Below are 18,963 nucleotides of genomic sequence, written 5' to 3'. Positions count from 1 at the left end.
GTTATTACCTAATTTTGGACACTCTTGGTTCCTTGCTGAGAAAAGGACTATAAACGTGATAACAATCCTCCTCACATTTGTGCAACAGGGTTCAGGTGAGATCTCCACAGTTCTAAATGCTATTTATTGTACAGCCACTGTCTCATCAAATGGTTCAGTAAATGATCATCCAACAACAATAAACAGAAAAATTTGACTTATGAGTATGAAGGTTGAAGAAACTTCCCTAGATAGTTGATACACTATTGTCATTCACTAAGTAGGGGTGAAGGTCTGGATTAATTGATCACATCCTTAGATATTACTGGTCTATCTTTCAGCTCAGGCTGAGTACTGACCACAAGGGGAACCATGATACCTGAAACCATCTGTAACTACACAGCTTACTGTCTTCATTAGCATAACATTACTATTCCACTATTTTGATCAATATAAGGCTTTCATTAGCATAACATTACTATTCCACTATCTTTATCAATATAACCTTATTATTCCAGAAAACTCTTCCCTGGAAGATAAAAGTTGTAAACAACTTTATTGCTCATTACAGAAAGTTCTTAAATAGAAAGTATCAAAAGACAGTTTACACACTAAGACTCTCAGAACCCCTTGCCTTGCTGTGTCCATAATTCCTAAGTGATCATATCATGATCCTTCTTTAATTCTAATCAAGCTCCCACATTAAAAGATCTTCTTTAAATCAAACTTCAAGATTTTATAAATATCCTGAGTTTATTCTTGCCTTCCTGAGTCTCTGACTCTGAGACTAAGATTTGGTTGAAGTGGCATTCTCCCTTACCATCATTAAGAATAAACTCGGGTTTATTAGCAATAGGTTGTTTTGATGATATTTTTTGAGGAGACAAAGAAAAGTTATCTCTTACACGGACAAAGTTACAAAGGTTAACTCTTCCTTGGATAATTCTAGACAAGCTCTCTTCTTTTTTCTCTGGGATCCACTGACACATTTTTATACATTCTAAAATAGAAGATGATTACAGGCATATCTGAGATAAACATCACAATAAAGGGAGTCACACAAATTTTCTGGTTTCCTAGTGCATATAAAATTTATGTTTACACTACACTGTAGTCTATTAAGTGTGCAATAGCATTTTTCCTCAAAAACTGTACATAGCTTAATTAAAAAAATACGTTATTGCTAAAAAATGCTAACCATCATATGAACCTTTAGCGAGCCATAATCTTTTTGCTGCTGGAGGGTCTTATCTTGATGTTGATGGCTGCTGACTGATCAGGGTGGGGGTTGGCGGAGGTTGGGGTGGCTGTGGCAATTTCTTAAAATCAGACAAAAGTGGAGTTTGCCATATTTAGTGACTCTTCCTTTCATGAATGATTTCTCTGCAGAATGTGGTGTTATTTAATAGCATTGTATCCACAGAATTTCTATCAAAATTTGAGTCAATCCTTTCAAACCCCGCAACAGCTTTATCAACTAAGTGTAGTATTTTCCTTTATTTTTTTAATATAGCATTTTAAATCCTTTCTTGTCATTTGAACAATCTTCACAGCATTTTCACCAGAAGTATATTCCATCGAAGAAACCACTTTCTTTGCTCATCCACAGGAAACAGTTCCTTATCTGTCCAGGTTTATTATGCCACTGTAGCAATTCTGTCACATCTTCAGGCTCCACTTCTAATTCTAGTTCTCTTGCTATTTCCATCACATCTGAACTTACTTCCTCCACTGGAGTCTTCAACCCCTTCAACCCCTCAAAGGTTAGACTCAACTTCCTCCAAACTCCTGGTATTTTGACCCCTTATCATGAATGATCTTAATGGCATATAATGGTGAATCCTTTCCAAAAGGTTTTCAATTTACTTTTCCGAGACACATCAGAAGAATCACTATGTATGGCCGCTATAGCCTTATGAAATGTATTTCTTAACTAGTAAGATTTGAAGTTGAAATTACTCCTTGACTCATGGACTGCAGAATGAATGTTGTGCTAGCAGGCATGAAAACAACCTTAAGAGCTCTTGGGTGACCAGGTACATTGTCAATGAGCTGTACTATTTTGAAAGGAATCTTTCTTTCTGAGCAGTAGTTTCTCAACAAGAGACTTAAAATATTCAGTAAACCATGTTGTAAACACATATGCTGTCATCTAGGCTTTGTTGTTCCATTTATAGAGCACAGGCAGAGTAGATTTAACATAATTCTTAAGGGCACTAGGAGTTTTGAAATGGTATAGGAGCATTGGTTTCAACTTAAAGTCACCAGCTACACTGGCCACTAATAAGAAAGGCAGCCTGTCCTTTTAAGCTTTGAATCCAGGCATTGACTTCTCCTCTCTAGTAGTGAAAATGCTAGATGGCACCTTCTTCAAATAGAAGGTTGTTTGTCTACATTGAAAATCTGTTGTTTAATGTAGCCATCTTCATTAATTATCTTAGCTAGTTCATCTGGATAACTTGCTGCGACTTCTACATGAGCACTTGCTGCTTCAGCATACACTTTTATGTGATGGAGACAAGCTTCTTTCCTTAAACCTCATGAACCAACCTTTGCAAGCTTCAAACTTTTCTTCTGCAGCTTCCTCACATCTATCAGCCTTGGTGAATTGAGGAGAGTTAGGGCCTTGCTCTGAATTAAGCTTTGGCTCAAGGGAATGTGGTAGTTGGTTTGATCTTCTTTCCAGATCACTATAACTTTCTCCACATCAGTGATAAGGCTGTTTTGCTTTCTTATCATTCATGTATTCACTGGAATAGCACTTTTAAACTCCTTCAAAAACTTTTCCTTTGCCTTCACAACTTGGCTAACGATTTGGCTCAAGAGGCCTAGCTTTCATCCTGTCTCAGCTTTCGACATGCCTTCCTCATAAGCTGAATCATTTCTAGCATTTCATTTAAAGTGAGAGATGTGTGACTCTTCCTTTTACTGGAACGTTTAGAGGCCATGTTGGCCTAATTTCAATATTTTTGTGTCTCAAGGAATGGGGAAGCCCAAGAAGAGGGAGAGAGATAGGGGAATGGCGAGTCGGTGGAGTAATCAGTACACACACATATTAATCAATTAAGTTTGCTGTCTTATATGCATGTGGTTTGTGGCACCCCAAAACAATTACAACAGTAACATCAAATATCACTGATCACAGATCACTATAATAAATATAATAATAATGAAAAAGTTTGAAATATTGCGAGAATTACCAAAATGTGACACAAAGACATAAAGTGAGCAAATACTGTTGTAATGCACCAGTAGACGTGCTCAATGCAGGACACTTACTATAAGCCTTCAGTCTATAAATAACACAGTATCTGTACAACACAATAAAACGAGGCATACCTGTATAGTTTTATGTTGCCTCCATTTTAGAAATGTTTTCTATGAGGATAGTTAATTCAGTAAATAAATGAAAAAATGATTCAAGTAGAAGGAACGGTAGGAGTACATAAGAAGGATTAGTCACCTTGCTTGGGAAGAAGGCATCACAGAGGAAATCACACTTGTACTGAGTCTCGAAAGATAAGAATTTTGTAGGAAAATAAGGGGAATGAGTATTTCATGCAGCGGGGGAAAGGGTTCAAAGGAATAGAGGCAGGACATAGCATTGAGAGATGGGGAGCTGCTAATAGGGTCTATATGACTGCAATATAGTAGTACATAACAAAGGAAGAAAAAAAGTGAGATAAAAAGTTGACTAAATAAGGGAAGAGATATTGATATTAAGAAGTTCAGATGTGGTGATGAAAGAGTTCTGGGTGTGGCTATAGGCATGAGTATGAGTTACTAACGTGGTGTTGAGATGAAAGATCTTAAACTACTCAAGTCACAGAACTATGAGGCTATGATGTTAGATGGGTTCTCTACCTGGATCTAAATGGCTATATGGACCATCTACATGACTATTTCATTCTAAGAAAACATGATCATAAAATCCTGGACCATCATGATGTCCAGCCAAAGTGATTAATAGTCAACAAGCCAGTAAGAGCATAGCTAAATTGAAAGACAGTCCTAACAACAGAAAGATCCATGAGAGAGGTGAAACAGAAGTCTGTTCTCCATAATAAACTAATCTTGTTCCTAATTATCATAATCTCTATCAGTTATCCATCATCATCTCAGGATCAACAATAAATGGAAATCATACAGTAATCATCATAAAATGTAATTTTTAAAGTTCATTTATCTCTATTATTTTATTTTAGTGAATATTCAACCATCATTCCCTTGACTCTTAGGTTTCTGAACATTAGGTCTTAGTAAGGGATTATAGGACTTTACATCTCTTACAATTGAAGAGCTTCCCTCAGATTCACATGTCTGCCAAATGTTATGGAAACTCTCAAAAGTATACAGGCTAAACATGGCTGTTTGCATACATTTTTGTATAACTCTAATACAAAGGTCCTGGGCAAACAACTGCAGTGTGCTTGCCTATCAACTCAAGGGTTTCAGGCTAAGGTAACCGATTTACAACACAGAAATGGGAAAAATGTACATTAAAAAAATAAAATGAAAGATGAATTTTTACCTATTTGAAATTCTCCAATTATTTTTTGATTGTTAAATAATATTGACAGTCTACTGGAAATATTTTTAAAAATCTCATTTACTAAAACTCCCAGTGGTATAAATATGCAACAGACCCATTTCAGTATGATCCACTTGTACTTCTTCTCTTGATAAAGATTAGGAAGAGGAAAGGATGACATCATTAATATTAAGTGAACGAGAGCAATATTAAAATAATTAGCATTTATACAGCACTTTTCTCATAGGATCCCAAAGCTTTTAAGGCACAACCTTCAATGTCACATCATTTCAAGGATACAGGTAAGGAAAAGCTAATTATAGTTCCTTTTCAATTAGCAATAATCGCGCCTCAGATAAACCTCATTGGCTATGATACTGCCACTGCACAAAGCTAATAGTTCCTTTTCATAAGACAGAAAAATGAATGATACATAAAGTTAAATGACTCCCAAGTTAATATTATTAGTAATCAAACAAAAAATAAAATTAAGGGTTCTTCATCCTTGGTTCAGGGCACTATGTTCTAAAACAAGCTGCCTGTAAAGTAAGATCTGTCAGGACTTCACATTCACAAAATAATGATGGTGCAGCCTCTTGGAAGTCACTTCCTTTTAGTTAGATTCCTTTAGTGGATTTATATTATTATTTTCAGTTTGTCTGTTTTCAAATAATTTTTTGGCAGTGGGGCAGTTAAAGAGAGTTCTCATCGTAGACTCACAGAGGAGTAGGAGTGCTATCAAAGTTTTAGCTTGCTGTTAGCTTGCAAAAACAATTCCAATAAGGGAAACATCCATTAATATAATTTTTAAAATAAAATAAGTTTTATTTTATTTTAGTGGTACCAATAATTTTAAAAGGTAAAAGCCCTAGTATTCATATTCTTGATATTAACTTTCCCTATTACCTTCTTCATCCTTTCACCAAAATGTCATTTTCAGCTCTCTTTCCTGTTGAACTACAAGTTCTAAATCAGTAGTCCACTGAAATAATGATATACTTACTGGCTCTGAGAATGTTCTCCTTGCTGCTGCACCTGGACTGGACCTGCAGAGAAAGCATAAGCTCAGTAATTTAGGGCTTATAACATAGATAGCCATATATGTATGCATACTTATTGGGCAAGCTCCTGAGGTCTAGGAGCAAGGCTTTATATATCTCAGATATCCTAACATGTCATTATAATGTGACATTTGTTCCATATGTTTTTTTTTATTATCCTTTCCTTACTTTAAATCACTCACTTCTAGAAAAAAATTGGGAGTGTAATATTATGTGACATAGGTAAAATCAAAGGCAATTTTTTTATTGATGTGTATTTGAAATTAGTATATGGAAATAAATTCAAGTTACTACCTATTCAGTTGTGAATACAGCTCCTTAATCTTAAGACACTATGTATATCTCTTGACTAGACTAATAATGCAGTTCAACTAATAAAGTTACAATCAAATATTCTATTGTAGTCATTTTTGGTTATATATGTTAATGAGAGGAAAAATCCTCATATGCAATACTTACATGTGATTCTAATGGCCTTTTTTATTAATATTGGTTATGAAAGATGCTTCTGTTGAAAACCAATGAATTTGAACACATTTATTTACCAGTTCTTAGGTGTATATATATAGTTTACCAATCAGAAACCCTCATGCTTTAATTCAAATATTTTAGGTTAGGGTGGAACATTCTTTAAAATGTTGCAAAACTGTTGAATTCAAGGGCTATATTAGATGACATTATCACTTGTTAATTTCAGAGGAAACTATTTAAACTCTACACCTCTTCTTCCCATTCCACAGTAGCTTGCCCCAAATGGATATATACACAACAAATTAATTTCTATCGCTTAACACAATCTACTATTGTAATGAAACAACTTATGAAAGGAATGTTGCAACTTAGGGTGGGTTATGGTTGTCCTTCCCTGAAAAAAACAATTGTTAATGTTTAAAGAAAAAACAATAATAGAAAAATCACAAACATACACGCAACACACACACACACACACACACACACACACACACGCCAAAAAAAAAAGAAAAGAAGGGAGAAATAATTCCAGATGTTAAAGTTATTTATTCTCTTTTGGCCCAGATTGTTTAATTAGTTTTAAAAATACTAGAATGAAGCAGCTAATCTGGAAGATAGTATTCTTATATTCCTTTACTCAGAAGTTTTATTAAGGAACAATTCTGGACCAAATGGGAAAGAAATTAATGACTACTTAAAGAAAACAAAACAGGGAGGAAGACACTAGAGTGAGGAAAAGAAAAGGAAGAGACAGGGATTTGAGGGGGTAAATCTAGTAGATAGAAAAGAAAGTATGGGTTTATAGAAGGGGACAATATGTAAATGCAGAATATTCTGCTATTCCTTATTGAAAATTCATACCAAGAGGGTAAGGATGACTAATGAACTTGCTGCAAGATAAACAAGCAAGTTGGCATACCATGGAATGAAAATAAGTATAACTAAACCACTACAGCCTTAAAGGAGAAAAGAAAAAAACACCAGTAGACAAATTAATAGACAAGCTTAATAAAGAGATAAACTACATTTTGAAAAGCGATTCAAAGAACACAAGAAAAAGCTAAAGAGAGAGAAAAATCTGGGAGACAGAAGAAAAAGAAAAGGGAAAATGTTGAAAGACAAAAACAGAGTTCAAAGAAGTCAAATGGAAGTCAAGAAAGTCTTCAACAAGATGTAGAAACAGAAGGAGTCCAAACCCATAGCGCAAAGCAATGTTTGCGAATGGAAAGCAGCTCCTTTGATCAGTAATAGTTACTCTTAAGTCGTAGCCTCTATTCCTCCAGAGTTCATCTTTAAGCCCTTCCAATCTAGAGTGGAGCTAGTGTGTGGATAGAAAGAAGAGATTTATAATGAACACAGCAGTTTAGATGAGTAGTTCAAAATGTCTCATCAAATGTTTCAACAGATTTGTATAATGACTAAATGGAAATGGTGATGAAGAACTAGCTGTCTTTACCAAGAATAACAACAACAACAAACAACAACAACAACAAAAAACAAAAACAACAATAAAAGAACACCCTCTCCCTTCCAGAGGTGGCTTAAAGAATTAACAAAAAATTCATTCATAGCATAATTTAATAAAGAAACCCAAGTTTTGCTTTGTGGCACCTCAATTTAGAACTATATATTTCAAACAGTTCTGGAAGAGAAATAATGGATAATGAGAACAATTCAACTCCCTGACTCTGAATATTTAGGTTCACAAATTGCCAACAGCAGTATAACCAATGTTTTCGCATTTATATATCACATTGGCTATTTGCCGTAGCTTTGAGGGAAATCACTTTTAAAATCAATAATTACATAAACTTCTTTAGTGGCCTTCAATATACATGTTAAAAAAGTGAGGAAAATAATTTTAAAAATTAAAAAATATTTACGCATATAGAGGATGCCCCACTCTCTTGCACCATGAACTGGTCATAATATTTACTTCATTTTATAAAATCCCAGTATGAAGATTTTTACCTAACTCACAATGCAGTGGAATTTACCTGAAAGAATAAAGTTGAAAACAACTATTGTTGTTGTTCTTACACATATGAACTGTAAAGAAGGAAACAAGGGTCTGTCTCAAGTTTTATGTTGTTTTTTTCTTTGTCTTACCCTGGCTTTTTACTCAGTGGGAAAAAAAATAAATAAAAGGAAAGTCTGAAACACAAAATAAAAACCAAGATTTTGGCCTAATACCAAATTTGTCAGGGACTACAACTGAAAGGTATGGTACTGAATTATCTATTCCTTTATTCTATTGGATTATGATATTTTACTACAATCAAATCTGACTTTATGGTGTTGACAATTCCTCTTTCAACTGGAATCAAAACTAAAATAATGTGTACAAACAGGATATTAAAGTCAATGGAGAAAATGAAATATACAAGAGACTTATTGAAAATATAGACATTCATTTACTAATCAAGAATGTTTCAGACATCAAATAATTCATTTAATCTGTTGCAACATGTTTTTACATGTGTAATATAATTTTTGTAGAAGAATCACATTGTTTATTAACAAATCTTAAAGCCATGAAACAGAAAACAAAAGGGGGCGAGCACATAATGATAAGGGAAAAAGCAAAAATGCTTTAAACAAAGCTGAGAAAATTTTAACAAACAACCACAATCTTTAGATACAGTTAGAGAAGTGACTTACCTTATGCTTAGGTCATAACAAGAATAGCACAGTGTTTAAAGTCAGCTCTTCATTATGGGAGGTACAATTGAAAGCCATAGGTTATAATAACATGAATTGCTACACAGAAATGAAGAGTTTTTCAGCCCAACATGAAAAGCTAACTCTTATGGGAGAACATTTCAACTTGTGTTTAATGCAACATGAAGAACAATTGAGGGTGTAAACATTAAAACACATGAATCTCACACCAATAAGAGAGAGACGGCCCAGTCTCTCAGGAACACAGAAGATTTCATCTGTGACCATATTTGTGACACATAAGGGAAGGCACATCACTCTAACATTGAAAGATGCATGCATAATGTATAACCATCCATCGACAACTAGCGCCCCCCCATCCCCCATCCCACTCATACACACACAAGCCCACTGAGATACAGGGAAAGAATGTAGTGCCAAGCTGTTATGAAGAAAGCAGGACACACACAAGCGTAGCAGTGGTCATGTGATTTGAGAGGTGTTCTTCCCTTAAACCATCCCATCACCATGCTTATTTTAAAGAAGCCAGGAAAAGACCCTCTTCAATGCTGCAGTAGCTACGAGCCCCCAGCTTGAAGCTAGAGTGTAGAATTTTGATCACCGTTCCCTGCGATGTCAGGGGCTCTCCAGTGGAAGCCAGATGTGTAACACCAGTTAGTGGGGTACAAATGTGTGAATAACAAACATCTTTTCCCTTCTGCATTTCACAGAAGTGAAGGAAGAGAGATACAAATAAAATAAAACCCACGTTAAGAATAGGTTCATAACAATATAAATATTAAAATGAAGATTACATTTGATTGCATGTTAACACAACTCAGGTTTCATAAAAACTGCCTTTATTTTGCTGCTCACCAGGCTAATCTGTATTTTTTTTCCTTGTAAACATTTGGAATAAATCAACATAATATGATTTGAAAAATTCTGAGCAGTTGGTAAAATGGGGTTAAAGTCAAGAACAAAAGAAGTCATCTTTGATGGGCATTAAGAAAGCCCTCTCTTTCTATTTTTAGCATGACTTTTAGCCAGCAGTCACATTTAAACTTAGAAAATAATTAAGCTTCTGTATATCTGCTTACTTATGTAATCTGAGAAATTCTATGGCAATGGTTTGGAAACACCTAATTTAAATTTTATTCTTTTTATATTTTAAAAAGCAAACAACAAAAAAGGCTACCTATTTTGAAACTGTTAGTAACTTTCATATGTACTTTTCTCTACTATCAATAAAACATGGGCTGTTCCTGCCAATAATAGGGTCATATCAGCTCAGTAGAAAAAATTTCAAATTTGCTTTCCTATAATTGATGATGGTAGTTAACTCAGTCTATTTTATTTTTTGTATGAGATGAGTTTTGAGTCATGTGTGGCATACAAGTTAGTTAGCAGATTTTTAACTGTTCAAAAATCATTTACTTTTATTATCATTTTCTCTCCCTCATCCTACTCTTAGCAGGCCAGAGTATCTTGACCTTTCTGTTAATATGTCTTTATTAATTTAGGCTCTAGGCCCTCATGTAATCTTGGTGCCTTCACGGGGAAAACAAAAACTATGGGGCAATAAGGAGACAATCAAGTATCAGTGATTTTAGCTATAAATGTGGAAACAAATGTTAGCAGTTGTTATGATCAGTGGAGCCACTAACAGTTGTGAAATAATTCTGTAATTACACATACTCTCATTGTAACTTCCTCACGAGCTCAAAAATGGAGGCAAATTCTTATTTTTGACTCAAAGAAAGAAAAAAAAAAATCCATGCATAGTTATGTTTTTCAATAGGGATTTACCAAAACTTTTTGTAAATGTCATAGCCATATGGCTATATGTACTTGTGAGAATGCAAACAATATAATCTAAGGCATGGAGCAAAGTCTGAACTAGCTCCTCTAGAATATTCCTTGTACTCTTGAGCTTTTAGGCCTTAGGCAAGCTCTTTCCTCTCTCTGGAATACCCTGTTGCTTATTTTCTGCTCCAAATACTACTTGTCCTTTAAGATCCAGGTTAAATTGTACCAGGTGCAAAAAATACCCCCAAGTTCCTTAATCAGAAATAATTTCGTCTCTCCCTAAATTCTTTTAACAGTCTTTTTGAAATATAATGTAAGTACCATAAAATTCACTCATTTTAGGTATATAATTTTATGACTTCCAATAAATTTATATGGCAGTATAATCATCACCACAATCTGGTTTTAGGGTTACCTAAATTCTTAAGGCCTCTTATCTGAACTTCCATTATAAGAGTCATCATAGTTACTTATATTCCAATTATTGGTGCAGGTCCCCAAATATACTGGAGGTTCTTGGAGGAAAAGGACAATGACTTTAATTCTCTTTATATTTTTTACTATGTCAAACATAGTGCTTCATACAGAGTACAGAGTAAACATTTGCTAAATCTGAATGTTTATTTTGTAGTAATTACAGTTTTTCAATTTATATTGAACTAATTTTTACTTATTTGAGTCTGTAACTATTAAGAGACATAATATGAAAAGTACGTGGCTTATAGTTAAGAAATATCTGGGTACCCTACAGAATGATCTTAAAAGTTTGGAAAATACATTACTATTAATACTACTTAAGGTTAATCAAATAGTGACATTTGGAATCCAATAAAGGTTATTCTATACCAAAGGTTTAAAGTCAGGTTAAGAAGGTCCCTTATTTTCTAAGAGAAAAGGATCTTCTATATCTCATATGGTCAGGTCACTAGAATGACAAAGATAATAGAGATTTTTGAAGCAACATGGCCCTTTTCACTTCAATTATTCTACCTTACTAAAATTATTAAGGAGTAATCTATGAAAGAACAAACATTACTGAATACCATTTACTCATAAAAATAAAACTTAAGAGGAGAAAAAGAACCTCATTGGCATTTACTCAGATTATTTGCCTCTGTAGCCCACCCAGAAACAGAAGGAAAGGTTTGATTTAAACAACATTAAGCCAACAGCTCTACAATCTCAGACTCTTAAATTCTATTTCTTTCCTCACTTTTTATAGCAAAAATGGATAATTAGTCTAGGAAAGCTCTCTTCCATAGTTCCATTTATTCATCATTTTGTCTGGATAAATTAAGATACAAGTATTTTGCTCATCTGAGCCTAATAACAACTCATTAGTGTTTAATTAGATTTATTATTTCACAATACACATTCAACTGAAGAACTGAGAGTTTTGGTTTATTTATGACATGAAAGGCAGCATGATAAAGGCAATGTCCAGTGGAATGGTTTCTAATATTGGTTTTCCTTTTCCTAGCTGTGTGGTCTTAGACATGACATTCAACATCTGAAAGTTTTAATTTCCTTATCCATAAAAATGGGGAAAATTAAGTAGGATAATGTATATGAAAGTGAAAACTATAGAAAATGAAAGAGAACAATACAAATCTAAGTCATTATTATTATCCTCATGTAGATTTTAAGTCACCTACATTTTATATAGGTAGAATCTGAGCACAGCGAGAATAAAGAATTTGCTCCAGATCATGCCAGGAATCAGTGACAATATACTTGTCAATTTCTAAACTAAAGCTTCAGAAAAAGGCTGAGTTAAGGTCTGAGGTTACCTCTGCAAGGATTAATCTAATTCTGTGTTGCATGGTTTTAGTCAATTTATCTCATTTCTATGGGACTTCAGTTTCCTCATCTGCAAAATGAGGATGTTTCCAGGGATTTCAACTGAGGTTGATGCACCCCTTGGGAGAATCTGTGGATAAAAAGTCGGGGGTCCATGTACTGGAATGGAGAAAAAAAAATTATCCTTTTTATATTCACCAACCCAAATAAATTTTAGTATTTCCTTTCACTATGAGATTAGGTGACAAGCCACAGCAAGATTAGCAGAACATATTGCTTCAAATTATTATGAATATCTTAAAACACTGTCACATTCACAAAGATTTCAAATTACAGTAGTCTGACTTGCTGTTAGATTTTGTTATTTAATGAATTTAAAAAGCAGTATATGATTTGTTTTTGCACATATTTTGATAATTATTTCAATTTAATCAATTTACTCTGTAATCCTACATATTTTATTCATATATTTAAAAATATTTTTCTGAAAAGAAGAGTGTAGGCTTTGCCAGATTCCCAAATGGGTCCATGGGGAAAAAAAGGTTAAAAAAACTGAACTAGATAAATTCCAAACTTCCTTTTATGTCTAGGATTTTGTGGCTCTAAGAAACCTTTTCCACCTCATTTGCCCTTCATCAAATCATATGTAAAAGAAGTCCTTCTTTTTTTGAGAAAATTATATACAATTGGTTATTGAGTTAACCAATTGCCCATTTAATAGACCATCTAAGAAAGAAAAAAAGAACATGGTTATCAAAAAGTTATAAAGACCTCAGACTTAAAAAAAAAAAAAATTCTGCTTCACTTGCTCTTTTCCCATTGAATAAATTAAAAGGAATAATTGTTTAACAATCATCACATTGAAAACTCTCTAACCAAAGGTGAACTTACACACACACACACACACACACACACACACACACACACCCATAACTAATTATTCTCTGAACTCTTGATCGTATGTTCATCACACATAGAGAGCAACAATGCTATTATCTATGTACAACATAAACTTTTGCAAGCACACAGACAATATTTAAAAGCAGTACAATTTTATAAATCTTTTCCAGAGGACTATTCTTAAATGTTGTTCCACTGTTATATAAATTATTATTGTCTTAAATTCCACTGAGCTTTCTTAAGTCCTGGGTAAATGTGAAGAATTCTTTTATCCCCCAGTATTGACCTCTTCTAAAAAAGCTAGAAATCTAACAGGTTATGTTACATAGCTGGTGAAGTGAATTATAATAATTAGTATTGTAAATCAAAGGCCTATTTATGCTGTTTTATAGGTAACTTGTGAGTTCCTTATTTCTAAAGCGAATAGTATAATAAATAGAAGATACCTAAGAATAGAACTGGTTATTACCATGACTCAAGGTAATATGAATTCGAACATCAATGATGAATATTCTTAATGTATTTCCTATATAAGCTTTACTTATAAATTGAGTCACTCTCAAGGGCGTCTACAAAATTTGTAATCCCCAAGCTTGTGTCCCCTTGGCACCAACATTTTTGAGTTGATTTTTGTTCTGAGAATTTTAATGTTGATCATAAATATGAGGAAAATGCACTACCTAATTATATATATATAACAAAGCTAAATAAAATATCTTTTGACTATTAGGGATTTCGGATTATTCATGACACCATTTCCCAATCTTCTGATGACTGATTATTTTACAGAGAAATTTATCTCTATTCTAGAGATGAAAAGCCGGGATTGTTACTGGCTTTAGATCACACAGTAAAGTAGTGAAGAGGAGCAGAACATGCCACCCCAAAGTGTTCTGCTTTGTTTTGTGGATTATTTTGAGCTGAGACAATCGAGACCCAGAAGACTCAAGAAAAACTTTTATCTCTACCTTAAATACCTAAATTTAGACAGGGAGGCCTGACTCAGGGAGAGTGTTATTACCAGAGATAACTTTCATAAGAATGATTTATCTCTATGGCAGGGCAAACATCTAATTACCAAATACCTGCTCTTTTTATTGTCCCATGAATTACCTTCCCCACTCTGAAGCCTCAGGCCCCTATCCCATTCCTTAGCTCGTGGCATATAAGCCTCAACCACTTGACTTGCTGTTGGGTCTCATTACGGTTTGGTTTCATATTTTTATGGGATTCCTATATGTACAAAATTAAAAATTTGTTTTTCTCCTATTAATCTGTCTTATGTCAATTTAATTATTGGACCAGCCAAAGAACTTTGAAGGGTAGAAGTTAATTTTTTTCTTCCCAATAGAACAGAATTTAGCACTCTTAACTTCCAAATTCATTTCTCTGTACACTAGCAGATGACCCTTTCTTTCTAACCTAACCATCGCATTCGTAATCAGACTACTAACTTTCATTGCTGTTTTGCTGTTGACTATTTCTCTTAGCATTGAGAATCACTTGGAATAGGCATTTGGATGTAGGAGTGAAGGAAAACTGATGTAATGAAAGGCAGTTTGGGCAGTAGCACTTGAGCCAGATTGCCTGAATTTGAATCTTGGTTCTATCATTATTAGCTGTACAACACTGAATAAGTCACAATCTCTTTATACCTTTGTTTTCTTATGAATAAAACGAGAATAATAGCAATACCTATCTCATAAGGTTGTTGTGAAGAAAATAAGATAATATTTGTCAAGTACTTGCTTAGAAGAATACCCCGCCCATGGTGAACAGTGAATGGGTATTAGCCAATAGTATGTTTCTTGTTGTTACTACAATCATTCTTTTGTTTGAATGATATTCTGGACCTGTAATAAAGAATGTTGACTACAGTAATTTCTTTTATGATTTTAACAGTTCTCATTAGTAAGATTAGTTTAGATTAGATTAGGTAAGTATTTGTGAAGAAAGTTTTAAAAAACACTGATAAATTTTATGAAATAGAGATTAAGAGACAGATACAATCAAGAATATGAAAATCTGAATTATTGAGCATTTGTAATTGTTACCGTTTTTTGGGCACTTTTAGAAGAAAGTCACATTGGTTTTCATTAAACGTGAGTTTTGAAATACTGAGTTTCTAAGTAGATTTAATATTCTCCTTGGTTTTTATTGAAGGGTAGCAGAATATGCCACCCCAAAATGTATCTCAAGATTATTTGGAGAAACAGGAGAAGCTCTGAAAAAAGAGTAGAAGTTACCCTTTTGTTAGAAAAATTTATGTTTATAAAACAAACCTCCATTTATGAGAGTATCTTCCTCTGTACCTGGAAGAGCAGGAAGACTTAAAATCACAAGAGAATTTTATCGATGGAATAGGCACTGATTTAAATCTACATAACAAATCTTACTCTTGTTTACTGTGCTTTTCCTGGTAACCTCTCCCACCTTTCTTTTGTCTTTAGCTGAATGGCATTTAAGTTGGCAGTTTAGGCTATCTCGGGAAGTTATGCATTTTCCCTGGGTATCTCCCAAGTACACATGAGGTATACATGTTAATAAACTTTTAACATGTTTGTTTTTTCCCTTATCAATCTTTTATCACAGGGGGTCTCAGGTAAGAACTCAAAAAGGCAGATGGAAAATTATTTTCCTCTCCTATACATTAAGTGTCATATCATATCACTTATTTATTCATTACAAAACAAATAAACAACTAGTGCTTCTACTGAATATAATATGCCAAGTAAAAGTATGGCTGCATTGTTTTCCTTTCTAAACCAAAGGCAAGTATATTGCAGTATTGGTTTAAGAGTTGTGACTTATTTCTCTAAATGCTTAAGTAGCATTCATAAGGCACATGGAAGATTTATACATAAAGGAAAGACATTTCTATACTGTACTAGTAAAGTAGCAATGATTTAAAAACGTTTAGGAAGTTCCTTTGTGGTCTGGCAGTAAGAGCTCAGTTTTCTGAGGCTTTATATTACAATCCATTTGTGGTACATATCATGTTGTTATTGAAGCCTCTCATGATCTAACCAAGTAAACAGTTAACAGATATAGCTTGATATTATTATTAGACTCTCGTTTATATTATATATATCCTCTCCATATTCTCTGTAGTCTCAAGTTTTAGATGTTCGAGCTAAATCAAATGGGAAGGGAGGAAATCTATTGCCATTAAAATTGAACTTTCAGCTTTCAAAGAAGGGATAACTGTGGTAAAAGTTAATGTTTTTTAAAAAAGGTAAACTCACGACTCTCATACAAATGTAAAATGAATGTGTCAAAGATTATTTTATCAAAATTGTTAATTAATGAAAGAACTAGGAAAAGGTTCTAATTGGTTCAAAAAAGAGTTAGGAAAACATACATACATGAACCATCAGGAATAATGAAATGAATTTTCAGATCAGTTGAGCAAAAATCAATTGCTTCTCCAATTGGATGCAATGTGCATTTCCATGCATTAGGATCATTTGCATTACTATTAACATGTTACAACTTAGTGTTATACAACAGCGCAGACAATGAAAAGAGATGACTCAAAGGGTTGCCCTGGACAAGAAAGTCAGTATTTTTTGTCTGTTTCAAAGACTTTCACAATTTTACCTGAGAACTTTATGGCCTAGGAGCACCTATTAATAAAATTTATGTCTGTTAATTGAATACTAGTTTATTTTTGAGTGTGTTTGTCCCCTAGTGTATACCTTCAATTTCTAAGATTGTATGAAATACCTACTGTACTCACTTTCAAATTGACTGTAGTTTCTGTTTTGACTGTAATATTAAAATAGTAGCTTACCATATTGAGAAAAATGGAAAAAAATTTATATCAAATATACACTGTTTCTATTCAAAATTTGACTTAAAACATAATTTCCAAGGATTAATACAAAACAAAATTTTGTAGTTTTCTTTTTCACTGAAGTCCAATGAAAACTCAGTGTGAATATAAACAGTATGTTGTCAAGATTCAATCATGAAAAATTCCCAAGAACAACCTATTAAAATCAAATAAATGCAATGTAATGTTATATATAAGCGAAATACAGTGACCATGGACTACTACGTAGTTAGGCATCATATTTTATGGATGAAGTTTCATTTTAGATTTTTTGTTTTTTAAAGAAAAAGCTAAATAAACGTGTAAGAAAAAGTCTGAATTAGAAGGGACATTTATTCTAACAACATTGTTAAATTTAGGTTTATAGATAATTTGAGTTGTTTCAGCGCACTTTAATTACATTGAAAAATATGCATTTGTTCCATCTACATTACTGTTCTGTTCCCTCCTATCAGTGTAAGTTCACATTCACATAACTCATTTTTAGGATGAAGATAGGTAAGGTTATTTTAGATGTGTGTACATTTTTTAACGTAAGCCCTACAGCCCTACAGCTGTAGGTCCAGGCACACGTTCTAATTTGACCTGCTAAAGCTAGAGACTTGTGCATGCAACAAATCCTTCTTTAAGCAGACAAAAAGCAGAAAGTTATGTTAGCTACATGACCTTGACTAAATTATTTAACTTTTTAAGCATTAGTTGCTACATGTACAAGAGTCAGGATAATTACGTCACACATTTACTGAATAAATACTCTTGAGCACCTACCCAGTGCCAGGCTCTGATCTAGGTACACGGGGTAAAACATGAACAAGATGGACAGGAAACTTGCTACCTTGCAGCTTACATTCTAATAGGAGCAGATAGATAATAAGCACTTTAAACTAATAGGTAAATCAGTAAGATAGTTTCAGATAGCATTTTTTGTTTATTGAAGTTTTACTATACATTTCTGCATAAAAGCTCTTATGATACCATATTGCTATTAACCCTCTATAGCTACTATACTTATTAGGATTCTCCAGACTGTGGATCTGTACTAAACTGGAAGTATTGAGGCATTTTCAAAGTGTACAGAAAAACGCATCACATGGGATATAATAATCATGAAACTAGTGAAAGCTGTTATAAAGAATTTCTATTCTTAGCACTCTTCGATACCGATGTCCAAAATACATTAAGCTTCATTTAGAACAGAACGATGTTATTCATTATGCAAGGGAGTGTTTTGGTTCAGTGTTAATACTTTTTGTTTCTTTTGGATTTCTGTTGTGTTCCTTTTGATTTCCTATGTATTTCTAGTTTTGACCTATGGCACTGTGGCTTGGTGGGGGTCAGTAAGAGCAGTTTTTGAGATACGTTGCCTACTTCTGCTAAGTTGATTTTATTTCTGTTTTAGCACAACAAACTGGAAAATGATCAATCTGTGTGTGTGTGATATAAAATATATTTAAATAAATATGTATATTTATTTATGGGTATATATCGCACATATACCCATATCGTGCCATTTGTGTGTGTATTCTATCTCCACTAGTACATACCAAAAATGAGTAAAATCATGCTACTGAACAAATGTTATTCAACAAATAAATATGAGTAGAAATATATCAGGAAGTCATAAAAGCAAAATGGATCCTGAGAAATATGGTACCATTCAAATGCAGGGTCAAACTATGCCATACATGTTGAAAAAATATATTTCTAATTTTCTATCATATAATGCATTAGTCTTATATAAGATATTTTAAACAAAGAGAACTTGAGCTTTGTCATAACTTTAATTATTAAAAATATGTTAAAATATCAAAAGAGATTACAATAAAACATTAATATTTGTTAAATCTAGGTGGTCAGTGTATGGGTGTTTGTTATATTATTTATTCTTTGCTATATATTTGAAATACTTCATTAAA

The 18,963-nt window shown here is 33.3% G+C and overlaps 1 protein-coding gene and 1 pseudogene across 33 annotated transcripts in view; both read right to left on the bottom strand.

The window, feature by feature from the left end:
* GPHN (gephyrin) overlaps positions 1 to 18,963 on the bottom strand; it is a 431,232-nt gene that overhangs the window by 109,773 nt on the left and 302,496 nt on the right. For 20 of the 33 annotated variants that reach the window (XM_074327333.2, XM_019733606.3, XM_019733607.3 and 17 more), the window contains one exon: positions 5,514 to 5,556. In XM_074327333.2, coding sequence (XP_074183434.1) covers positions 5,514 to 5,556 — 43 coding nt within the window. Of the gene's footprint in view, positions 1 to 5,513; positions 5,557 to 7,297; positions 7,361 to 18,963 lie in introns of all 33 variants that reach the window. The other 13 variants (XM_074327330.2, XM_074327331.2, XM_074327334.2 and 10 more) reach the window with 1 other exon arrangement.
* On the bottom strand, positions 4,746 to 4,905 carry LOC141570962 (U4 spliceosomal RNA; annotated as a pseudogene).

The sequence above is a fragment of the Rhinolophus sinicus genome, chromosome 3, assembly GCF_057876585.1.
Source record: "Rhinolophus sinicus isolate RSI-liver-muscle chromosome 3, RSI-T2T, whole genome shotgun sequence".
NCBI classification, from domain to species: domain Eukaryota; kingdom Metazoa; phylum Chordata; class Mammalia; order Chiroptera; family Rhinolophidae; genus Rhinolophus; species Rhinolophus sinicus.
The sequence above is the reverse complement of the archived record's forward strand: the minus strand, read 5'-3'. Positions and strand labels throughout refer to the sequence as shown.